This window comes from Esox lucius, chromosome 17 (genome assembly GCF_011004845.1).
Source record: "Esox lucius isolate fEsoLuc1 chromosome 17, fEsoLuc1.pri, whole genome shotgun sequence".
NCBI lineage: Eukaryota > Metazoa > Chordata > Actinopteri > Esociformes > Esocidae > Esox > Esox lucius.
The window spans coordinates 33470316-33495538 of record NC_047585.1 but is presented as its reverse complement, the minus strand read 5'-3'; the positions used below and the strand labels follow the sequence as shown (position 1 = coordinate 33495538).

The 25223-nt window shown below is 41.1% G+C and overlaps 2 protein-coding genes across 5 annotated transcripts; both read right to left on the bottom strand.

The window, feature by feature from the left end:
• Positions 1 to 8: 8 nt before the first annotated feature.
• p4htm (prolyl 4-hydroxylase, transmembrane (endoplasmic reticulum)) lies at positions 9 to 7563 on the bottom strand. Of its 4 annotated transcripts, none has more exons than XM_034287502.1 (10): positions 7270 to 7563; positions 6553 to 6916; positions 6371 to 6452; positions 6042 to 6236; positions 5819 to 5929; positions 4882 to 5044; positions 3733 to 3918; positions 1958 to 2048; positions 1691 to 1814; positions 9 to 1452 (listed from the first exon to the last, which is right to left on the bottom strand). In XM_034287502.1, the coding sequence occupies exons 2-10, from the start codon at positions 6907 to 6909 to the stop codon at positions 1226 to 1228; spliced, it is 1536 nt and encodes a 511-aa protein (XP_034143393.1). In that variant the 5' UTR covers positions 6910 to 6916; positions 7270 to 7563; the 3' UTR covers positions 9 to 1225. The 4 variants fall into 4 exon arrangements, with proteins under 4 accessions (XP_034143393.1, XP_034143391.1, XP_034143392.1 ...); XM_034287500.1 differs by having other exon boundaries at positions 7291 to 7563; XM_034287501.1 differs by having other exon boundaries at positions 5825 to 5929; positions 7291 to 7563.
• Positions 7564 to 11341: 3778 nt separating this feature from the next.
• Positions 11342 to 24590, bottom strand: LOC105016875 (myosin heavy chain, fast skeletal muscle). The gene is made up of 39 exons (XM_013138227.3): positions 24557 to 24590; positions 24302 to 24340; positions 23256 to 23471; positions 23001 to 23144; positions 22762 to 22918; positions 22634 to 22661; positions 22394 to 22514; positions 21599 to 21691; positions 21454 to 21517; positions 21251 to 21349; positions 21044 to 21147; positions 20709 to 20847; positions 20275 to 20543; positions 20018 to 20188; positions 19610 to 19922; positions 19423 to 19493; positions 18939 to 19026; positions 18722 to 18839; positions 18488 to 18611; positions 18137 to 18273; positions 17790 to 18045; positions 17284 to 17526; positions 17021 to 17197; positions 16785 to 16930; positions 16604 to 16694; positions 16110 to 16499; positions 15883 to 16009; positions 15672 to 15790; positions 15369 to 15565; positions 15100 to 15283; positions 14842 to 15007; positions 14582 to 14706; positions 14041 to 14349; positions 13633 to 13962; positions 13372 to 13542; positions 13160 to 13264; positions 12981 to 13076; positions 11578 to 11712; positions 11342 to 11473 (listed from the first exon to the last, which is right to left on the bottom strand). The coding sequence occupies exons 3-39, from the start codon at positions 23454 to 23456 to the stop codon at positions 11453 to 11455; spliced, it is 5829 nt and encodes a 1942-aa protein (XP_012993681.2). The 5' UTR covers positions 23457 to 23471; positions 24302 to 24340; positions 24557 to 24590; the 3' UTR covers positions 11342 to 11452.
• Between the last annotated feature and the right edge of the window lie 633 nt (positions 24591 to 25223).

Here is a 25223-nt window from a genome sequence, read left to right as displayed (position 1 = left end):
AAGAATTCAAATCTAAAGTATTCTTTATTAGGAGCGGAGGAAAGTGATTCAGTGCATTTTGAAACAAACATCAAACAATGTAAACAACAATGTGAAACAAAACATGGAATAAATAAATAACACTTCAAAATCACTCCAATAGGTATAGTAAATTGAGAGGTGTTGGATGTAATTGAGACAATATTAAACATTTTGTTTATACATAAAAAAATTGATAAATATAAAATAAAAAAACAACAAGCCGTGTAACGTTTCAATAGCAGTTAACATGCATCATCACAGAGTATGGGGGTCTTTGGGTGATGATATTGTCACGCTAAAATACTGAAGAGCAAACACAGCATCTAACATTGTCTCTCTAGTCTAGAGAGCCTATGGCTATCTTCAACATTACATTGGGAAAAACCTGTACACAGCCATAACGTAACAGCTAATTGGAAGGTATGCATACGTGCAAATAGAAGCATGATCGATACCTCTCCACAAAGTGTTTTAGGAGTGACAGACTCACTCACAAATCAATGGACCATACATACCCCATAGCTTAATTGGATCATCCCGTTGTTGCGTCCATTTTCCCCTACAGCAAGAAATACAAAACCTTTTTGTGTATTGAATGTTTAAAAAGGCTTCTAAACGTTAGAATTTCCACTTGTGCCCTAACAAATAGTGTGTTAACCCCTCAGAAATCATTACGATACAAATAATAAATCATATTTCCTGTTGCTGTGGGATATTCTTTTCCGGCTGTGTGACACTGGCTCAAATTAAGATACGGCTAGTGGAAGTGTTCTACGATGCAAAGGGAGGTAAAATTGTGCATACATAAATATACTGTAAACAAGGTTTGGAATTATGAAATTAATTCAGCTGCGGAAAACGACAAAACAATGAACACACATCGGAACTTTCCGTTTTCTTTCCCTCTCATTGCATAAATCCAAAGTGACCACAGTCCCTGAAATATCGCTATGTAGGCTACTGACCACATTATGGGTTGCCATGGGAGGTTGTTGCACAGCAGGACAGACGTTTGGTTGGGCTTAGGGTGGGGAGGGGCAGTAGGGTAACAGAGGGGTGAGTGAGGCCTGGGGCCACTAACTACAGAACGTCCAGGCCACCCACTACTCCTGGAGACTTTGCCAATGGACCAGCGTTGGACGCTGGAATTTGTGTAATCAGCGGACCCAAGGAGAGGTCATTCTTTTGGGGTTTCTGAGGACAGCTACAGTTCCTGATGGGCGTCGGTGACCTGGGATGGAGGCCCATCCTCATCCGGCTCATCCCCGTCCTCCGCCCCCTCCCCCTCCTGCAGGGACACCAGCTGCTGGTAGCGAGCCTGGCGCTGGTAGTCAGGGTCGATGTTGATCCAGTTATTGGCCACCCACTTAGTGCCGCGGGTGACCACACAGCCCCCGTGCAGGGAGTACTCGTCCTGTTCACCCACCCAGCCTGTGGGGAGCAGAGGGCAGTCAGCGTCTGGTAGCAGCTCTCACCACAGCACAACAGATAACCACATTACGGAGCAGCAGGAGGGTTCCCTTTGCATGCGTTTCTAAAACGGTGGGCCTAATCATCCACAAGATGGCACATGCTTTGATTTGTCCAATAAGGACCTGAACAGCAGTGATTGGGTGGAATGGGGTAAATTGCTGTGTCTGTGTGTGGAGGGGGACTATGTAGTCTGTACCTTGTCCGTCAGAGAGGTAGTTATACCAGAATACAGCTGTCCCTTTAACAGGCTTCACCCTTAGGTTGCTCTTATCGCAATTCTTCCTTGTGTCCATAAGATCCACATTGTTCTGAATCAAAGACTAAAAATACAAACATTAACACACATTAATACTCGGATGAACAACAAAAACCTGTCATACATACCTACACACATTACAAACACACAAATGTTAACAGAGATATGGTGTAAACAAAGAGACACACAAAGTGAAAAAAAACGCACCACTTCCTCATAGGTCCTGTTGTCTGCCACAGGGAACGCGGTCTCCCCGCCCTCCTCAACAGAGTTCAGGTAGAAGAGCACTGTGATGTACCTGGGTGTGCAATACGTGCATTTATTGCACACACATACCAGCGACCACACAAAGAGCAGCCGCACCATAGAAACGTCAGCCCTAGCGACGTCGTCTTTTAGGGGTCGCTCACCTCGTCGAAAGTTGTTGTCATTATGTAACTACCTCATGCAGCCACAAAACGCAGTTGCAACAGAATGTTTCCTACAGACGTGGCTCTAACTTCTCGAACGGGGTCATTGTACTTCGCAGCTGAGAAGCTTCGAAGTACAAGGACCCCGTTCCTTGAGACCCTGAGCAACACTTGTGCGTTTCTTTAGAACCCGTGAGTAGAGTGGTAAGGATGTCAGACAATAAGACTTGGAGGGAAAGAACATCAATGATAATGTTCTTTTCTACACAAAATATAATACCTTGATGTTGTTCTAGAACCTCTCGTACCTTTCTGATGCAATTCAGTCCCCAACATTTATTTTCTATTATTAACAATCGGTCACATTTTTTTGGGGGGTTAGATTCAAAGTAAACATTGGCTGTTACATAACTTCAATAGTCACAAAAAATAGGGAGATCAGCAAAAAGGTCTGTAAACCTCTGCCTTAATCACCATACTACTGATCTACCGGATATAAACAGAAATGACTACATCTGCCTGGCTCTTGTTTACAGCACTTTTGATTTCAAATGAAACAATTACTTTTCATTTGAAGTGCAAATTGTCTGCTTTACTTTAGTATAAAATTCTTGGATGAACCCTTTAGAAATGAAAGCACATTTTGTACATAGTCCAAAGACGAAACAAAGCACTATCGAGCTCAGAATACTTCCAAGGGTGAGGGAAAAAAAAAATACAAACAACATTACAACTGATCCGAAATGAGCTAGGCATAGATGACCATACGCAAAAGAGTACCCCAGCAGAACTTCAGAGGGCCCACCACAGGACGCAAACCACTTCTAAGCCTCAAGAACAGGACAGACAGGTTATAGCTAGCTAAAAAGTACCAAAAACAGTCTGCAGATTTCTGGGACAAAGTGTTATGAAAAGATGAGATGAAGAAATACAATGCCATAGCAAAAAAGGAGGTTTTTGGGGCCACTGGAAAGTTCTTGACTGGCCGATTCAATCAACCCTTCTGAATCTTACTCAACGTTCCTTCCACATGCTAAAAACAAGACGGGCAAAAATACCGGAAACAAGCAGGAACTGAAGATGGCTGAGTTACAGGCTGGGCAGAGAATCACCAGGGAAGATTCATAGTTTCTGGTGTGTGTGTGTGTGTATGTATGTGTGGGTGGCTGACTTCCGACAATCACTGATTGCAAAGGTAAAATCACCAAGAACTAATAAAGATGACTACCTCACTGTACATAAAGTTAATCTGCTAAAATAAGTTTGGCACATTACAGTAGTGGGACAATGTATAAAACACGCTGTCATTTCTAAATGGTTAGTTGGGTAAGGGTGAAAATGGACTCAAATTATATCAAACAGTCTGCACTTTAATCCATACTCACTGTCTCATTTCAGATCCAAAGTACTGGAATACAGAGTTAAAGACTTTTCTGAGTTGCGGAGACGTTACAGTACATCCTCACACTAACCCTATCCACCTTCATCTGAAGCACACGGAGCCAGACTTACAGTATCGTCAAAACCAGGCCAAAGACCAAAGTGCTGGCTGACTCCACACAGCCCACTGACCTGCAGGAGGTCTCGAACGGTGTGGAGGCGTTGGCGGCCAGGCGCGTGTGCGTGCACACCGTCTCAGGGTACACAGGGCCACTGTCATGGTGGGCGTGGTAGTGACCCCCCTGTCCATAACGCACCACCTGCAGGGGCTCACTCAGGTCCACTAAAGCAGAGGGCAGCCGGGTCAGGCGGGTCACCCTAAGGGGGAAGGGAGAGCGAGGGGCAAAAAACCCGGATGACCTCAAGAGTTTATAAAAACCTTTGTTGTTGGGTGTGGAGAAAGGAACAAACAGGCAGTCAAACTCATGGCCAAATACAGTCGGGGGTATATAAAACATAAAAGACACTCTGCTTTCACCAAAAGGACTCGGCTGATAATAGACACGTCTCTTTGTATTGTCGTGCAATCTAAGAACTGCACATTACGAGATATTCAACTTTAACCCCCTAGCATTACAAAATGAATTAATTACTTTAAGAACCAGACCCATTTACTATTTTTCCCCCCCAGAGAAACAAGATACCTGTAGTATTACTGGTTAATTGTAAGGTCTTGACTTCTGTATCCGAATAGATATTCCATAGCTATGTTGTGCTTTGTGAATCTTCAAAAGGTAAAAGGTCAACAACTATCAAGAATAAAATAGGGGAACTTTGACATCCCTGTCTCACACTTCCAGAGAAACAAAATCTGTCAGAGGTATTAAGACGCAAAATCGCAGAACCATTGATATCACTGAGTATCATTGGTTATCTGACCTAATCCTTTCTTCAATCATTTGACATAAACCAAAGCAAAAGCGTTATCAACGTAAAACAAACCGATTGGTTTCCAATTATCTAGACGTAGAAGATCGTATCAGGTTTTGGAATTAAAGTTATAACCCCTTGCTTTATAGTGTGCACATTTCTTTCCATCTCAAAGCACTCTTTCTAAATCCCATATAAAGGCAAGTGAATGATATCCATGAACGTCACACAAATTCAACACATAAGCCAGTAGTAAAATCATACCCTTCTAGTCATAGAAAACAGAAATAAATAATGTATCGCAGTCAAGCAACAGAAGGAACAGAGGATGGAGAGGAATGATAAATGGTCAGAAAAGCTAGGGTTCAATGCAGAGGTCGGGTCAACATTTAACGGCGACGCTCTACTCACCTCTTCTTGAGGTCTTGGAGAACCTGGTGCGACCCCTGGCCCTGGTACAACCAGGTGTGTCTGCTGTTCCTGACCAGCTGGCTGCTCTTCACCCCACGCTGCTGCAGGAACCTTTGGAAAGCATCGCTACCCAGAAGCCTAAACTCCTCCAGGCTCAGCAGGCCTAATGCAGAGTCACACAGACAGATGGACAGGGGTCACATACACAGGGGTGACATACAAAGGGGTGACATATACAGGGGTCACATACACAGGGGTCACATACACAGGGGTCACATACACAAGGGGTCACATACACAAGGGGTCACATACACAAGGGGTCACATACACAGGGGTCACATACACAGGGGTCACATACACAAGGGGTCACATACACAAGGGGTCACATACACAAGGGGTCACATACACAAGGGGTCACATACACAAGGGGTCACATACACAGGGGTGACATACACAGGGGTGACATACACAGGGGTCACATACACAAGGGGTCACATACACAAGGGGTCACATACACAAGGGGTCACATACACAAGGGGTCACATACACAAGGGGTCACATACACAGGGGTGACATACACAGGGGTGACATACACAAGGGTCACATACACAGGGGTCAGATAGACATAACAAAGATATACAGACAAGTGCCCATCTGCTAATTTAGCCATGACTGTAGCTGTTTGACAACACACAAAGCATTTAACGATTGAGGACGATAATATCACGGCTCCTAGGTAAAGAATACAATGTTATTGTTCTTGCTTGTTCCCTGGAACTGGCTTCCAATATATCCTGGCGTCACAGATGTATTGGGGTGGGTTGTATTCTGTTAGTTTCATGGATTAGTTATGGATTATGATAAGCTCTGTATGCACAGAAAGAGAGGCCTGATAAAAAGAGCCAAGTGCTAAAACAATAATTGAAGTGACTCATACCGTTACCATCAGGGTCAGCCTTCAGCCCAACATAGATCTCTCTCAGATTCTCTGGTGTAAGCCAGATACCATCCAACACCCGCGAATGGGTCAATATCTGTAGGGAATACACTGCAATATATCTTTCCCGATCAATTATACAGAGACAACATAAAACAATAATTCAGCTGTCTCCGTGCCACGTTGCATCATGACATGGACACCGATAACATTAACTCCCTACACGCCTCCTGCAATTGTAGCTGTCCGTCCTGGTTGAGGTCCAGGAGGTTGAAGATCTCCTCGGAACTCAGGTTGAGTTGCTCCGTCAGCTCCTCCTGTCCCTCAGGCACCATCACCTGGCTCTCCATCAGACCCTTCAGCTGCGCCAGCTGAACCACCACACGACACTCCTCTTCAGACAGGAACCCAGGGATCTCTGGGGAAAAGACACAGACACAGGCAACGGATTTATTACGGACACATAAACACAGAGCTTCGGAGAAAGGTGACATGGAGCAGCAAGGACTGCAATGTAGAACAGAAGAACCTTGGTGGTAGCAAGAAGTTTACCAAACAGAAGAGGCTTTAGGCTCAGGGTCCGCATCTCGTGTGTTTTGCCTGGCATCAGTGAAACCTTCTGGACATGGCCCACCTTTCAGACACAAACACCATCACGAAAATATGACACAAACAGCAGCAGAAATCGCACAGCAGACATGACTACTCAAAAGAGCCTTGTCTCTCATGCTCACCCTTATGCCTTCAAGGCGTGGAAGATAAATGTCCCGCTGAAAGCCAGATTCTGAGCCAGATTGCTGCTGATGGGACTCGTGAGGTTTGTGATGATCACTGCCTCCACTTACTGCTTCCCTGCTGGGGCTGGCCAGTACATCCCCAGGAGTGTTGTTGTAGTGCACATAGAAAAGTAGTGCAATGACGTTGATGATGTATACATGGAAAAAGACCATCACCACCATGAAGTAAGAGCGGGAGCATACGCTGCTCTTCTGCAACGGCACCCGCTCTCTTGGCATACTGGGTAGAGTAGGGACTGTTTGTGGTGTAGCTTCATGTTCATCGCCGTCACCGCAGTCCTGTGGTTCAATCATCTTGGACCTGATATGAGGACGGACCACACGTTTATCACTGGTTTGCTATTCTGAGTTCCTTTTTTACCCTGATGCAGAAAAAAACTAGGCGTCATTCAATTTTGCTACGTGAACTACTGGAGTCTGCTGCCTCTGGTAATTAGATTGCCGTTATCAAGCTAGATGACTGACTAGGTCATAAAAGTTCCGCATGAGTGCACAACCGTCCAGACTCGTGTGATCATCATGAGTTGATCAACATTCTCTACTGCGGTATCAGTCAACTTAGCTAGCTAATTATATTTTTCGCTCTCACATAAATCAATTAAAGCTTTAAATCATGTAAAACATGGTTTGGTAGCTAGGTTGAACTGACAGTACCATTAGTTACATCGCACCAACCTCAACGCTGCAGAGACTCGGCCAGCAGGGAACCGCATCCAGCAACGAATTGTTTACGTTGCAGTTTCAGCAGTCAGTGCTGCGTAGCAAGCTAACGTTAGATATAAAATACAGTAGATGGAATACATCCATTTCAAAAAGTGCGCGATTCATTCATTCCAATCTCCTAAGTGCAGTGATCATCTATTGATATGGAAAAACGTATGCGTGCGACCTCTCATTTCTTCTAGAAATTCCAGTGGCAGACTGACAACACGCCATTGCCCTGACATGCCTAGCTACTGGCATAGAGAAGGTTAGAGGACGAATCTCTGTTATGAAGAAAATTAATATCTATATGTATACACCAGCAGTACGTGTTACATTCCTTTTCACATTAAGTTGGCTTTGTGTAATGAAAGAAAGTGAAATCCTCCGAAAATCTAATGACAAGTTGTTATTTCTTTCTCAAATTAAACAGTGATTCAAGAATAGACTGAGTGAATGCTCCAATACGTTTATAAGAAAAGTAACACAAAGGATTAACTCCTCTCCATTGGAGAACAGTTTTTAAGTTAAATTCTAAAACGGTGAAAGAAAATAAAAATAAAAAGCAAACAATATAGAAAAAGAATGAAAAGCAACACACTGCCATCTGTCATAGACGTAACATCCACATGAATGGCAGGACCCAAGGTTTCCCAGCAGAACATTGCCCAAAGCATCACACTGCCTCCTCCGGCTTGCCTTCTTCTGATAGTGCATCCTGGTAACGTTTTCTCCAGGTAACCTAAGCACACACACCGGCCCATCCACGTGATGTAATAGAAAACATAATCAGACCAGGGCACCTTCTTCCATTGCTCCGTGGTCCAATTCTGATGCTCACTGGCCCATTGTAGGCGCTTTCGGCAGTGGACAGGGGTCAGCATGGGCACCCTGACTGGTCTGCAGCTACGCAGCCCCTTACACAAAAAAACTGTGATGCACTGTGTGTTCTGACACCTTTCTATTAGTACCAGCATGATCTTTTTCAGCAATTTGAGTCTTGCAGGTTAGCTACCTTTCCTTCCTTGGACAAATTTTGATAGGTGTTGACCACTGCAATCCGGGAACACCCCACAAGGACTGCAGTTGTGGAGATGCTCTGACCCAGTTGTCTGGCCATCACAGTTTGGCCTTTGTCAAATTCGCTCAGATACACATCAACTTGTGGGGCCAGAATATTCCTAATATAGCGCATCCACTGATAAGTGCCAGGATAACGAGATTATCAGTGTTATTCACTTTACCTGTCAGTGGTCATAATGTTATATATATATATACAGCTCTGGAAAAAATTAAGAGACCACTGCACTTTTTCTATCCTTTCCAAAAAAGTCGAAAAGGAAGGTTTTGAGTGAGGAACAGAAGGATTAAAATGAAGAGACCACTGCAAATTGAACGCTTCTGTTCCTCACTCAAAACTTTTCTTTTTTGGAAAGGAAAGAAAAAGCTGAAGTGGTTTCTTAATTTTTTCTGGAGCTATATATATATATATGTGTGTGTGTGTCATCTCATTAAATAAACATTTTCTCAAATATGTGTCTGCCACAATTTTAGGCACCCCATGATTTAATACTTTGTGCAACATCCCTTCGCCAAGATAACAGTATACTCCATTCATCCATGCAGAATATATCTAGAGCTTTCAGATTAGGAGGTCCACACTTGTGGACTCTCCTTTTCAGCTGATCCTACAGGTTTTCTATGGGGTTTCGGTCAGGGGACTGGGATGTCCATGGCAAAACCTGAATTTTGTGTCCTTTAATTTTTGTGTGTGTCGATTTTAAGGTGTTATTTGGATCCCTGTCTTGCTGGAAGATCCAACCATGGTTTAAGCTTCCTTGTAGAGGTCTGGTGGACCTTTGGAAGAAAAGCAGCCACACAACATCAAAGATCCACCAACATATGTCACAGTGGAGATAAGGTATTTTTCTGCATGGCTATCTTCCTGTTTATGCCAAACCCACCTCTGGTGATTATTTCCTAAAATCTCTATTTTCGTCTGTCTGTCCCAGTCCCATCAAAAGTTCCAGTAACTTCTGGCAAATTCCAGATGCTTGAGTTTGTTGATTGATGACAGCAATGGCTTTTTTTTTTTGCAACACAATTTACGGTTATGTAGGATCAAAGTTTGGGACTGGGACAGTCCTTATAGCTATTTCCTGATGTTCTTATAGCCATTTCCTGATTTGTGCAGCTCAACAAACTTATTCACTCATCGTTACTGTATTCTCGGTTCTTTTCCATTGTGATGGAGGCTATGGGTTTTGGAAAACTTGGAAGAGACAAGGGGGACAGTGTCATCTAGTGGTATGAAAGGTAAAACTATTACTACATTTTCAACGACAAGTAGTCATATTGCAATCATTATATTTCAACGAATACAGTACGTATATTACGGTCGATTAGGGAACTACCTGTGCCTATAACTTTTTGGTTCTGTTTTCATTTGTTTTTTAACATTTGATCATATCTCCTCTGTTTGAATTCTAATTTATTCAAAGATGAAAAATAAAATGACAAAAATATTTTGTAAAAGTTATTGTATAGATCTTTATGTGATCAATTCAAAACATTTAAAAAGAAAAATTATATGGAGATTATGTGTGAAATATGTTGATATTGGTCTTGTAACTTACATTACCATTTGTAAACTGTGGGGAGAGTGTTCTTAAAACCAGAAAAGGAGCCAGAAAAAAGTATAGTTCAGCCAGCCTGCAATCAGAAGTGATGAAGGTCTCCCACGTGAGAGGCTGTGTCTTTAACCACAACGTCATTGAGCTTGTTGCCGAGTGGCAGTTTGGCGTCTCGACATGAGATCATTATTCCACGCATTAACATCACACCAAGTTTGAATATTTCACTTGACACCAATACGCATTGTGTTTTACTGACTAAACCTTCTAATTAAGTTTACCTCCACCACAAATAGAATCTATGAACTGTATGGCTTTTGCCATGGCCGTTTAAACAGCTTATTAGCCTGTGATAGGCCTTTTATAGGCTATAGCTATTTCATTTGATTAGTTAAATATCTAGAAATTGTGTCCAATTCGTTCCCTTATAGTTTATTCGTCTAAGCCTAATCAACATCCACATCCACATTTTTATTTTTGTGTCTGCAGGTAGACAGTGTTCTTAGGTAGTTACCCAATCTTACCCTATATAGTTCACAGTAAATACAAAATAAATATAAAATATGTGTAGCTACCATTATAATAAATTCTACTCAGTGGCGGTATATCTGAAAACAGTTGTAGTCACTGATAATTTGATTTATTTTTCCCTGGTTTCCCACCCCAGCCTTTTATCCCTGAGGAAAATATCAGTAGGAGTGATGGTTCCGATGGATTTTGTATGTGAAGTGCGAGGGTGGGCTAGCGTGTGCTTTAAAGGTGAGGCAAAAAAAGAAAAACAACAAAACGACAACAACACGTAAGCACAATTTAGCTTGTCTTTAATACAGCAGAGCAAAGGTACAGCCCTTCACGGTCAATACCATATCAACGTCATAATCCGTGGGGTGCAGGTGGAGAACAAGCCATAAGTACACAGAACTAATTCGTGATGAGGACCAGGTGTGTCTACTCTCCAGTATGGGGTGCACTGCTGCCATCAATCTCCTGCCGGCGGTTAGTACGCCGGCGAAGTGGTGCACCGGAGAGGGATAGGGCACGCAGCGGATGCAGTCGTTTCATTGCGCGTGCAAATAAATCTGTTTTCTAATTGCCCCATAAAACCTCATTACAGATTTTTCTCGGGTGGTTTTACAACTTAAACTCCACTCCAGTCAGAAGAACAGTTTCTATAATCTATACTGTTTCCTAAGTGTAGAGGTATATACAACAGCTGTTTTTTCTGTTACAAAAGATTGTATATTGTTGCAACTTGTGTTCTCTTCAAACTTTGTATTGGACTTGCCAACACAAAGAACCTTCATTTAGACCTTGAAAAAGCATTTGCAAAGTAATGAACTCTTACTTGGTTTCAGATGTAGCATATGACATGTGAAAGAAACACACAGCAATTATTGTACTAAGCTATTTTTATTGAGTGCTGCAGTTTAACAACCCCAGTTACACATTCACCTACTAGTTAAGTAGACATTTCAGAAGGCTGCGTGGTTGCATTTTCTCCATCACTCCATTGCATCCTTGGGCTACAACAAATTTACAGCACAGGAATGTGTCAAATGACATTTTTAAAAGCCATAATGTTGTTGATTAGCAAGAAGATGAATAAATCATAGAGAGCGGATCATACCTTGCTGCCAATTTCACGGCTCTTGGCTCTCAGCTTGTTGACCTGGGACTCAGCGATGTCAGCACGCTCCTGAGCTTCCTCCAGCTCATGCTGCACCTTCCTGTACCTGGAGAGGTGAGTGTTGGACTGCTCCTCCTGTTAGACAAAGTAACTTGTGGTCAAATGTAATATACATGGTATACAGTATATCGTGAGTCATATTATAACTCATTATATAGGCCTTGACATGCTTATTATAAAGAATTACACTTACCTTCAGAATGACCAGCAAGTCTATATACTGACATGGTGTACCTTAGTGTTACTAATTATAAAGGGATTATCTATATATGTACTTGTGGAATAAAAGAAAGTATAATTTTTGCTTGGAGTTATGCTAGTAGTACTGTAAATATCTTTAATATTCCCTCTTCAAGTCATTTGGTAAGTATTTGCACCCAGTGTGATTTTGGTAATTTCTTCTTGACAGAGTTACTCCAGGTTGTACAGGATGGTTGGACAAACGCTTGTGGATTTTTAAATAGAGCTACAGATTCTCAGTGGGATCGAGATCAAGACTTTGACCACGCCACTGTAGAACATTCTACTTTTTGCTCATGAGACGCAACCCAAAAGCATGTTACTGCCACAACCATATTTCACAAGAGGGACCATGTTGATGCATGGAATGGCATGGGCAGTGTTTGGTATGCTTTACTCGTTGCACTTTGAGTGCTACGAGTAAAGCTCTATCTTGAGCTCATCTGAAAACAAAACGTTTTCCCACATTGCAGTTGGGTCTCACACAGTTTTTTTTCTTGCCACTATCCATTTGGTGCACTATTCCTCCACTCTAAAAACTCAACTCTGTAGCTCATTCAAAGCGTTGTTGGCCTGTCTGTGGCTTTTCTCAAAAGTCTTATTTCTGAGTGCTGAGTTTTCAGGGACAGTCTTTTCTTGGTATTGTCTGGGTGGTGTGATGTAGCTCCCACTTCCTGATTGCCAATCCAACTGTGCTCACTAGGATATCCAAACACTTGGATATTATTTCCTACCATGTTGTTAATCTACAGTATGCCTTGGTATTACTTCATCTGGAACTTCACTAGAATTGTTTTGGTATTAATGTTCCCTCAGATTCTCAATCTGACTAACGATCCTTGAACTGTGGGATTACAAAACAATCGAAAGAAAGTGAAATGTCAAGAATGTATATGATCTGACCTGGAGGAAGTAGGTGTATTTACTTATCATTAGATGCAATCATCTGCAATGGAAGTGTCTTTACCTACATCCATGCTTCGGTGTGCTGTTTGTTACAATATTTTACCAAAGTAACATGCAGAGTGTAATTATAATTATAGCAATGTATTTCAATGTATTTCAATGGCATTCATATGATAATAGGAATTCTGTGTACTTACGGCCTCCTCAGACTGTCTCTTATAAGCCTTCACTTTGAGCTGCAGCTTATCCACTAGATCCTGGAGCCTGCTTACATTCTTCTTATCTTCCTCAGTCTATGGACAAAAGGATTGTGCTTTAGGGGGTAACAATTGTTCTCTATAGATATTTCTTTCTTTTCTTCAGACGGTGAACTCACCTGGTAGGTGAGCTCCTTGACTCTTCTTTCATACTTGCGAACTCCTTTAATAGCTTCAGCTGCACGTCTCTGTTCAGCATCAACTTCACCCTCCAGTTCACGGACCTTGAATTAAATAAATTAATTACCACCATTTTATTACAGTGTGTTTCCTGTCACCAGGAGTCATTGGTAGTTAAGTTCATAGTTTTCATTAAAGTTATATAGTTTACCCTAGCCTCCAGTTTCTGGAGTTGTTTCTTTCCACCCTTCATGGCCAGATTCTCAGCCTCATCCAGACGATGCTGCAGGTCCTTGACTGTGACCTCCAGGTTCTTCTTCATCCTCTCCAGGTGAGAACTGGTGTCCTGTTCCTTCTTCAGCTCCTCTGCCATCATGGCAGCCTGCCATATAATTGCAAGTAGATCATTATAGGGATATTACTAATCAGCAGGTGTGTATTTCATCATATACCGGATTAGGGTAGAACTCACATCAGTAATAGCCTTCTTGGCCTTCTCCTCTGCATTTCTTGCTTCCTGGACAATGTCTTCCATTTCACCTTGGACCTGGGCAAGGTCAGTCTCCAGCTTTTTCTTAGTGTTAATCAAGCTGGTATTCTGAGAATGCAACAGTCCAGCACGCTCGGTTGCATCAATCAGCTCCTGCTCAGCCACTTTGCGGCCTCTCTCTGTCTGCTCCAAAGCAACCCTCAGTTCTTCAATCTCAGCCAGCATCAGGTTATTCCTACGTTCCACCATGGCTACCTGCTCTTTCATATCATCTGCAGCACGGACAGCATCATCAAGGTGCAGCTGAGTATCCTGTAGTCAAAAAAAGCAAACTTAGTGAAATCCTATTAATTATACACATCCTTACTGAGTCCATCTTTCAATCCACACCTTGAGCATTCCCTGTACGTTCCTCAGCTGTTTCTGGCTTTCAACAGCCTGGCGGTTTGCATGGCTCAGCTGAATCTCCATCTCATTGAGGTCTCCCTCCATCTTCTTCTTGATTCTCAGGGCATCATTCCTGCTCCTGATCTCAGAGTCCAGAGTGCTCTGCATGGAGTCAATCACCCTCTGGCTGTTCCTTTTGATCTGTTCTATCTCCTCATCCTTCTCTGCCAGTTTCCTGTCAATTTCACTTTTGACCTGGGTTAGCTCTAGTTGAACACGGAGAATCTTGGATTCCTCATGCTCCAATGTGGCCTAAACAATTTGAACAAAAATTAAGTTAAAGATGAGTAATATACTTTAAATTACAATTACACTTAAAAAACTAAGAATATATTACAATGTTCCAAATTGTAAAACATACTGTACAGTAAAAAGAAATCAACAGAAAATCGCTCTGGAAAAGAGTGTCTGCTGAATTATTTTAATGTTACATTTAAATGTACCTTATTCACCTTCCACATTTAAAATAGTGAATTTAACTTACCTCTGCTTCTTCCAGGGCAGTCTGGAATTCAGACTTCTCAATCTCTACTGTTTTCTTTCCCTTTTCCAGCTCATGGATGGTCTTTCCAGTTTCACCGATATGTTCAGTCAGGTCAGCAATTTCCTCTGATAAACATCAAATTAAAGTTTCACAAAAGAGGATGATGAATTAGATTCTATAAAGAATATTTACTCTAGTTGGAATATTTTAAGAAACAGATACAGCCTGTGTTAAACTATTGTATAATTATTGGAATGTACGTTGGAGGTTCTTGTTCTCTCTCTTCAGTGTTTCCAGGTGGTCCAAACATTCTTCATAGGAGTTCTTCATCTTGAACAGTTCAGTGCTGAGAGAGCGAGCCTCTTTGAGAGACCCTTCAAGCTCAGCCTGGCCCTCCTCATACTTCTGCTTCCATTCTGCCAGAACCTGGAAGCATAATAAACAATCAATAAATAAGATAATGAATAGGTAGATTTCTTTCATTTGTACTTGCTATCTTGTCTTTCACAGTACTCTACCTTGTCAAAGTTCCTTTGTTTCTTGTCAAGATTGGCAGCCAAAGCATTAGCTCTTTCTACATCAATCATGAGGTCCTCCACTTCACCTAACAATCTCTGCTTGGTCTTCTCCAGAGAAGCACACTTGGAGTTTGTTGCCTCAATTGCCTCTTGTGCATCTTGCAGACGCTGGGCAAGCTTTTTCCTGTAAAGGTATGGAAACAGTTTTCTCTCATATTTTTTGCCTTTGTGGGCATTTTGGTCAAATGTAATAATGTGTTTTGAATTACTTGGCCTCCTCTAGCTCCTCAGTGCGCTGAATGGCATCAGTCTCATATTTGGTTCTCCATTGAGCCACCTCGCCGTTGGCTTTAGACAATGCACGCTGCAACTCAGCCTTGGCCTCCTGCTCCTCTTCAAACTGCTCCCGAAGCAGGTCGCAGTCATGGCGGGCTGATTGAACAGAATGGGCCAAGGCATTCTTGGCCTTTCAGTTGATTTGTAGAGAAATAAACTTTTCTTTAGAATTTGTTCCAAACCATTTGTAGACATTTCATCTATTTTTCACACACCTATTAAGTGATTTCACCTACTTTCACTTCTTCATCAATGTGCCTCTTGAGTTCATCAACCTGCTGTGTGAAAGCCTGCTTGGCCCTGGTCAACTGGGAAACCAGTGCTTCTTTTTCCTCCAGCTGACGCCCATATTCACCTGATTAAAGATGCAACGTATGAAACATTTCTAATGGATACAGTTTATTGAGGACGTTTGTGTGGGTAAATCGTTTTTCTTTGCACACTCACCATTCTCTGTCTGCAGTCTTGCCCTTACCACACCTATTTCATTCAACTGGCGTACGTATTCATCATTCTTGCATTTGAGCTCACTCATCTGATCCTCAAGAGTGCGACATATTTTCTCATAGTTTCCCTAAAACAAAGTTTTATATGTATTGACATTGTTTGATCATTCATTCTTTTTAGATTTAAATATGAAGTATATCTTATGTTTGTATATCTTATGTTCGTACCTTTGCCTTGGCAATAGATTCCATGTTGCTGGAGAGGTCGTCGATTTCCATTTTGTATTCACTCTTTTCCTTCTCAAGCTTCTGCTTGACACGCTGGAGGTTGTCAATCTGTTCTCCCAGTTCAGCTACAGTGTCGGCCTGCTTCTTACGGAGAGCAGCAGCCGTGGACTCATGCTGCAGGGTGGACTCTTCAAGATCACGACGCAGCTTCTGGAACTCAGCCTCACGCTTTTTGTTCATCTCAATTTGGGCAGATGTTGCTCCTCCAGCTTCCTCAAGTCTCTCACTGATCTCCTCAAGTTCCCTGGAGAGATCAGACCTCTGCTTCTCCACCTTGGCCCGAGCAGCACGTTCAGCCTCAATCTCTTCTTCAAGCTCCTCAACACGGGCCTGAACAACATTAATGTATATATTTTACCTTTGTCAAGTAAACTTAAAATACTGATTTGTAATACATTCTACACATTTTGTCAAGTTAAATGTCTTAAATTAACCTGAAGTTCCTTAATCTTCTTCTGAAGCTGAAGACCAAGTGTCTGTTCATCCTCAACCTTGTTAAGAAACTGGCTTATCTCAAAGTCCTTCCTGGAGCATAAAAATAGGGGATGGTGACAACTTGTAGGATTTTAACTGAAGAAAGTCTTACAAGTCTTTCAGTATTGGCCAACTACTTACTTCTTAATCTTTTCCTCCGACTGCTGCCTGTCATTTTCCAAATCCATTATGGATTCCTGAGCCAATTTCAGATCTCCTTCAAGCTTTCTTTTCGCTCTTTCCAGGTCCATGCGGAGCTTCTTCTCTTGCTCCAGAGAGCCTTCTAGCTGTGGTAAAAGAGAGCCGTCATTACTGTGATAGCGCACTTCTACTTAGGAATAATTTCCACTTACTAAATTCAATTATGTTTTACTCACATCATCAACTTGCTGTTCAAGCTTAGTTTTGGCTTTGGTCAGAGTGTTGACTTTGTCTTCCTCTGCCTGGAGATCATCAAGGGTCTGCTGATGGGCCTCTTGGAGGGATTTCTTCTCCTTAGTTAACTTGGCAATGGTTTCATCTTGGGAGGCCATCTCCTCCACCAGGTTTTTAACCTATGTACAATCACATTATTTTTATTTAACATGGTCGTCTCTCTTTATATAGGGAGGCAGAATAGTCGCATTGAAAAATAGATTACCTTGTTTTCGGTTGCATGTTTCTCTTTCTCCACTTTGGCCAAGGTGAGCTCCAAGTCATCAATATCTTTCTTCAGCTCAGAGCACTCGTCCTCCAGTTTCCTCTTCTTGGCAGTCAGCTCTGCACTGATCTCCTCCTCATCCTCCAGTCTTTCTGCTGTCTCTTTGAGTTTGGCTTCAAGCTGGATCTTACTCTTTATCAGCCCTTCACACCTTTCCTCAGCATCGTTCAGGTTCTCACTTTCCTAGGATTATGATGATAGTAATGTAATTGTTACCATATTATACCCTTCTAGGCACAATTCAGCTGTTTTAATTGCAATATCAAAGGCTTTTGGGTTAACAAATCTTACTGTGATTGTTGCCAGTTTAATTGGTCAAAGAGTAACTAAATTAATACAAAAACGTATGCACTTAGGTTAGGACTACAGTAAGTTGTTCTAGATAAATAAAATATGAAATAAAAAGTATGGCCTTAACATTTTACTAATATACTTTGTCTACTTACTGATGCGACTTGTAACGCCAGGTCATTCTTTTCCTGCAGTAGAGTAACCATCTTTTCTTCAAGATCTTTCTTCTTGGCTAATGCCTTTGCCAGATCTTCCTTCATTTTTTCGAAGTTCTCCTTCATTTGTGCCATCTCCTTCTCTGTTTCAGCACTCTTTAGAAGAGGCTTTATCTTGAAATACAACTTCATCCATGGCCAGTGTTTCACATTCATGAATGAGCGAATGTTGTATTGGATGGCGAAAATAGACTCTCTGTTAAAAATAAATCAAAATAATTGTTGGGTGAAGTAAATTAAAATAAATATAACAATTCTGTTTAAATTAATAAGTATATTTATTTTACCTCCTCTCTATCATTTTCATATATTCCCTCCTCATGAGGAAACCTCTGCAAAGAGCCTGAGTCATGGTAACCAGAACAGCCAGTTTATCATCTCGCATCTCCTCCAACAGACCCAACAGACCAGCTTTGAAGAACACCTGCAATTCAGAAATTATAAAAAATGATTCTAAACTCAGAAGTTAAAGAAGCATTTTAGCACCCTTAAAGCATTACATTTGTATTATAGCAACGGATTAGGTTCTAGGACATGATGTAAAAAGATACTAATTTACTAAGTCTCCACTGTCTTACATGGCAATCTTTTGACTGAAGTTACAAACCAACAATGTATTATTACAGAATAATGTTTACCTTTGTGTGCCCAAACTTGTACTGAGTGTGGTCCACATTAATGGACCCCAAGAGCTTCTCTGAAGCCTTCTTGTTGTCCATGAACTGTCCCTCTGGGATGACACTTGCATTCAATACTTTGTATCTGAAAGTAAAGGTAGTTCAAGTTCATCAGTCAATTACCTGGTGCTGTGTTGGATGTCCCATTGTCTGTGACCAAATAATTACTATATTTTCAAACACACTCTGTGTTACCTCTGCTTGAAGTCACCATAGAGGATTCTGCTAGGGAAGCCCTTCCTGCAGATTCTGATACCTTCCAATACACCATTACACCTCAACTGGTGGATGACCAAGAAGTTCTCCATCAGACCTAGAAGACAAATGTAACGTTTCACTCGTTAATTTTCATTAATGTAAATCTGACTTAAATTTACCAAAAGCTCCTACGAATCAGCTATTCAGCACTTACCTGGTGTCTTTGATTCATTGGGAATTAGACAGCGCACAAAGTGCGGATGAGTGCTTCTCAAGTTGGTCATCAGCTTACCCAAGTTTTCCTGAAATGTAGTAGGGTTAGGAATAATTAATTCAACAATTTTCAAGTTTTTTCATCTCAAAAGTTTTTGGTTACAGGGGTAGGCAACCCTATACCTAGAGATTTCAATTCATCTGACGCGACGGAATAGATGTGTCGAATGCAATCAACTGGTGAAGTGGACGAGTGAGCAAATCGATCAATTGACTTAAAACTACACAACTGGTCTTCATGTTCTGCTAAATCCAAATTCTGGCTCTCCAGGACCACGGTTGCTTGTCCCTTGGTTAAACAGAAAGCTATTTCACATCCATGCACACAACCAAAGCCTTTCTCGTAACCAAATGTGACATGAATCAGAGTCACAAGTTATAATGTTACTCCCTCCTAACATTCTCCCTGTTTGTGATCAGCTCACCCTGAACAGGGCAGACACCGTCTGGAAAGAGCCGCCCTTCTTCTTGCCACCTCCTTTCTTACTTGCACCCTCTGTTTGTAAATTCAGAAGACAGATTGCAGTATGAGAAGCATTTAAAATATGCAAGAATCAGTGTAAAGTGTTTCCCCACGAACCCTCCAAAGTATGATAAGATTGAGGACACTACCTTCAGCTGCTGGAGCTACATAGAGCAGAGCCAGCAATTTAACTGAAGACTTCTGGTAGAGCTGCACAACCGAGTCGTTCAGGGGGTCCTTGTTCTTGTCCAGCCAGCCTGTGATGTTGTATTCCACTGTACCGGCATAGTGCACCAGGGCAAAGTGGGCCTCCTTTCCTGCCTCCTTTCCTTTGCATGGCTTGGGCTTTTGGAAGGCAGCTGTTTTGCCAAGATGCTGTTCATTCAACTTTGTCTTGAAGGTAGTGTCTGAAGCCTTGGGGAACATGCACTCCTCTTCAAGGATGGAGAAGATGCCCATTGGCTGTTGACCAGGGGATCATATTAAGTGATTAGACCTGAAGATTTGTTTTATTGAAGAATGTTGGTCTGATTGAGTTAACTGTTAAAAATGATTACCTTCTCAATAAGCTCAATGCAGGCAGCCAAGTCCATTCCAAAGTCAATGAACTCCCATTCAATACCCTCTTTCTTGTATTCTTCTTGTTCAAGTACAAACATATGGTGGTTGAAAAACTGTTGCAGTTTCTCATTGGTAAAGTTGATACAAAGCTGCTCCAAGCTGTTAAACTGAATTAAAGAATAAGCTGCTTAAAACAGTGCATAAATCATGCAGTCAGAGTAAATTTGAAGGAAAAATATTGTTTTTCACTCACATCAAAGATCTCAAATCCAGCAATGTCCAAAACACCAATGAAGAATTGTCTGGCCTGCTTTGTGTCCAACATCTCATTGATACGGACGACCATCCACAAGAACATTTTCTCATAGACCGATTTACAGAGGGCCATCACTGAGTTGCCAACCTGTGGCACAGTCTGTCCCTTGGTCACCATCTCATTCCCGACCTTCACTCTGGGGTAGCACAGAGCTTTGAGCAAGTCAGCAGAGTTCAGGCCCATGAGATAGGAGATTTTATCAGCCACTGAAATGTAAAATAAAATGTTACCCTCAGGAAATATCTTAAAGCTGACATTTCAATCCCCGGGGGAATTAGAACTGCTTGATTCTAATTCCATGACTGTAAAGTACACAGTTTGACAGCACCAGTGATCAAGTATCACTATGTCATTTATGTTTTTCTATTTACCCTCAGTGCCGTCAGGCTCTGCTTGCTCTTCACGTTGCTTCTGCTTGAACTTCAATGCCCCATGATGCATCACTGCACCAGTCAGCTTGTAGATGCCAATTTTCTCATCAGCATTGAAGCCCAAAATGTCAATGGCCTCCTGTCATTTAACGGAGAGGTGGGCAACAATTGCACACGCGAAAATTACTTTCAGGGAATCGACATTTGAATGCTTATCCTCTAAACATTGCCTTTTAAAGTATGCATAAAGGAAAAAAGGCATGATTAAGTGAAGCAAATACATGATATTAAAATGACTCCCAAACAATATGATGTAAAAAATGACATTTCCTTACGTCAGTGGCAATGAACTCCTCCACATCATTAATACTCTTGACGGTCACTTCACCTTGACTCAGCATGGGGTAGTCATAGGGGTTGGTGGTGATCAGAAGGGCCTCTGGAATATGAACACATTTTTGTGAGGTTATGTTAACAATTCATATTACAAATAACCTATTTGTAGCACAAATTAAATTGAATATTTTGGTACAGTCTCTTACCCAGCAGTTCTGGCTTGTGTCCAGTCATGAGTTGATAGAAGATGTGATAGCTTCTTTCAGCAGACAGCTGGAATGTTACTCTAGACTTCTCCAGCAGATCTACAGGTAAGCAAAACTGGTTTTGAGTGTTGTATGACATAACAAATATACATACATGTACATTTAACCATTGAGTATATTTTAAAATATATATTTATACTTACAAGTTTCAATATCGGCTGAAGCCAGCTTTCCAGTGGTTCCAAAATGGATTCTGATGAATTTACCCTGAAAAGTCAAGATGTTGTTAAAATCTCTTCAAGATTTCAACAAGCTTGTACTGTAAAGCTGAATTTTAAGATTACTTACAAAACGAGAGGAATTGTCATTCCTCACGGTCTTGGCATTACCATAAGCCTCTAGTAGAGGGTTAGCTGCAATGATTTGATCCTCCAGCGACCCCTAGAAATGATAGTTATACAGTATCAGTAACAACATATACAAATCTACTAAAATGGACTTACATAAAGTTTCACTATTTAAAAATGTATGTCAGATGGTTCCTCTTCCTGAAAATAGTATATACAAGTTTCAGATTTTTTTAAACAGCCATTACACACTTGATTTTAGCCACCGCTATCTAAAGATCTCTGGACATAATAACGCAGGTGAGCAATACCCAACTTAAATTGAACTCCATTTAAAAAATCATACTAACCTAACAACATCCATTGAATAACTGTTTAGCTAGCGGTAGCTAAAGATAGCTGAAATTTGTAATTTTTGTTGGAATAAAAAACTGAAACACAGATTACAGTTTCTTTCGGTCCATAGATAACTTTTATGCTGAACCATATAATGCAAAAGGGTTAAATTCTCCTACAACAGGAAGCTGAAGGGCAATGTGCATAGTTATTTTTATGTAGCCTTACTTGGTCAGAGCATAACACTTCCAATGCTAGGGTTCTGGGTTCAATTCTTACCACAGGACAATATGTTAAGTTATAACCCTCTTCAGTAACTTGCTCTGGATATGATTATCCAACCTGGTCTCAGAATGGATTATCTGCTAAATTGCTTTCCCAGGCATATGTACCAAGGTCCCTTCCAGACACAAAAGTTCAATCTCTTCACACTATACTATTTATCACACTGCATTCAGACCTTTATTTTGCCAACAGCAGCTGGTGCTTGTTGTTCTTTCTTGCCACCAGACACTGCGATTGTCGCAAAGTACTGGATGACCCGCTTGGTGTTGACAGTCTTTCCTGCACCGGATTCTCCGCTGTGGAAAGGAAAAACTCAAAATAAAAACACTGCACAGTTATTATTCTCTGACACCTTATTGAAAAATGAGCATCTAAAAGTGGATGCACTCATCATGCTACATAGACAAATGCTTACGTGATGAGGATTGACTGGTTTTCACGATCTGCCAGCGAGCAAAAGATAAATGGTTAAAGTATGTTGATGAGACATTATTAGAGTTTTTCTTTCCAGATAATTAAATCTGCTCCAATAACTAAACATACCAGTGAGCATGAACTGATAGGCATTATCAGAGATGGAGAAGATGTGGGGTGGGGCCTCTACTCTCTTTTTGCCTCTGTAAGCATTGACAACTACAGAGTCGTACACTGGAAGCCATTTGTATGGGTTCACTGTGACACAGAACAGCCCAGAGTAGGTCTGTAACGGAGGAGAATCATGTTCATCAGCTCTACATTCATTCCTTTATCTACAGTGGGATAATTGGTTACTTTAAACTCACATAGATCATCCATGCTGCGTAGCGCTCTTTAAGGTTATACAGCACAGTGGGCTCGTTGAGGTGGGTCATCATGGCCATGTCCTCAATCTTATCATACTTTGGAGGGTTCATGGGGTAGATTTCATCCTCTTTTACAGTGATAGTCTGTGAATAAAGAAACACAAGGGATGTAACATCCCAACACAACATCCAGAATATCTCACCTTGTAAGGACTAACAGAGTAAAATTGAAGAAAGATAATTCTAATCACTTACTTTCCCACACAGAGTTTTGACAGTGGCTTTGCCACCCTCTTTACTCTGGAGAACCCCTTTGAGGTACATCTCTTTGGGCTCAGCCACAAAGTAAGCTGTTTTGGCATCAAAGGGAGCAGCCTGGGACGCAATCCTCTCCTTTTCTGGCTTCCGGAGGAAGATGGCCGCCGGGCCGAAGCATTCCATTTCTGCATCCCCCATGGTGGCTCTTTATTCCTGAAATATATTGAAACGCTGGTTACAAAAATCAGATGCCCAAAAAATATAGAGAATGCAGAAATACAAGCAATAACTATATGAAATATAGTTTCTGTATGCCTAAAAATATCTTAATTTTCAAAGTGATGTACAAAGAATAACCATTTGAGTTAAGCATGTCGCAGAAAAAAAAAATAGATGAAAATAATTACAAATGATTGTGGTCAAAATATACTTAAACAGCTTAGCTGATTACTGAATATGGTACCATAAATACAGAGTTAATACTTATATTTTCTCCAGATTTCAGAAAATTCAACTTCAGTTAACTGAACTCCCAGTAATGTGTCTGGGGGTTAGCTGGGCATTCATGCTTTTCATTGACGTATGACCTGGCTACTGGCTACTGACTACTGGCTACTGACTACTGGCTACTGACTACTGGCTACTGACTACTGGCTACACTGCAGCACGGCATAGATACATTACACTGCTCTTATGGCAGGGGATCTCAAACTACTCCTTGGGGAACGGCAGCCATTCCACGTTTTCAGACTTTTTCGGAGCTAGCTCACCTGATTTAATTTGTGAACTAATTATCATATCCTTGATTAGGTGAATTAGGTGAATCAGATAAACAAAAATGTGAAATGTTGGCCTGTCCCTGAGGGCAGGCTTGAGAACTGCTGCCTTGTTGAATGTTACTATTGTAACTGCAGCTATACAAATTAATGGCACATCCAAAAAGTAATATAGTTTTAGTAGCTAATAATAAAAAAGAAAAAATGAATTCAAAACCCTGATATGTATATATTTTTACATAGATATTCAGATGAAATTGTCTTTACCTTGTCAGACAACTACAGTGAAGGAAGGTCTCTGGATGCCTTTAAACAGAATAAACATAAATAAAACAAACATTTTAACTGTTTTTTAAATGTAGAATATTAAATCACCTAAATCAATATCAAATGGCTGCGTTGAATGTACAGTGTTTAAGAATTGAGCAAATAAGTAACAATTAAAGTTTGATCATTTCAAAATGCTTCTTATCAATCAACAAGGAAAGACTAATGTAGCATCTGTGTTGGAGAATGACTCACCAAGCTGGGTCCCTGTCTGTCCTTGGAGGAGTAGTTTCCCTTCTTTTATATGGGGACAAGTGCTCTCAGGAGATTACGACTTGATCTCAATTTGGTCATGTATTTTAGCTTGGTTTGGCAGTAACCTCTGAACCTTATGTGGATGAGTGATTGCTTCATAGCACATCCCATTTGTCTTACCTCTAATCATGGGGATCAGTAGCTGTCATTGTTTTGAATGATAAATTTAACTGTTGGCCTTAAATAATATGGTTCTGAGAGATTTTTGTCCACATCTTTTTACATCACACTGTAATGTACATAAAACAGGAGAGAATGAGGATTGAAGAAGAGGTACAACCCAGAAAATACCTGATTAAAGGTCTGGCTGGTCCATAATACTACATTGTGTGTACGGCCCTAAATTGTGTTTTATGGCACCTGAAATCATAGAATAAGAATAATCAAAACTCCAAATATAAACACTAGCACAACAGAATCTCCTTATGTAGCAGTGGGGATGTCTTGAAGTGTCATTGGTATACTGTTGCAGTGGCCTTGCACATTTAAATTGTTATAAGGAAATAGAATGGCTACAGTGATGAGCTTGAATGAAAGAGGAGGTTGCCAAGAGATGATTGTTCCACACAACAAGGCCAACAGCTGTGGACATACCAGCTAATCACAC

Excerpts from the sequence above, each read along its gene's own strand:
- p4htm (XM_034287500.1), bottom strand. The coding sequence starts at position 7,328 with ATGCGGTTCCCTGCTGGCCGAGTCTCTGCAGCGTTGAG. Across the intron at positions 5,045-5,818 it reads GGCTGACCCTGATGGTAACG|GCCTGCTGAGCCTGGAGGAG; the intron begins GTATGAGTCACT and ends ACTCTGCATTAG. Across the intron at positions 3,919-4,881 it reads CTCCAAGACCTCAAGAAGAG|GGTGACCCGCCTGACCCGGC; the intron begins GTGAGTAGAGCG and ends CTTCCCCCTTAG.
- LOC105016875 (XM_013138227.3), bottom strand. The coding sequence starts at position 23,456 with ATGGGGGATGCAGAAATGGAATGCTTCGGCCCGGCGGCCATCTTCCTC. Across the intron at positions 16,931-17,020 it reads TTGAACAGCAAGTTGATGAT|CTAGAAGGCTCTCTGGAGCA; the intron begins GTGAGTAAAACA and ends CTTTTACCACAG. Across the intron at positions 14,707-14,841 it reads AGAGAACAAGAACCTCCAAC|AGGAAATTGCTGACCTGACT; the intron begins GTACATTCCAAT and ends GATGTTTATCAG.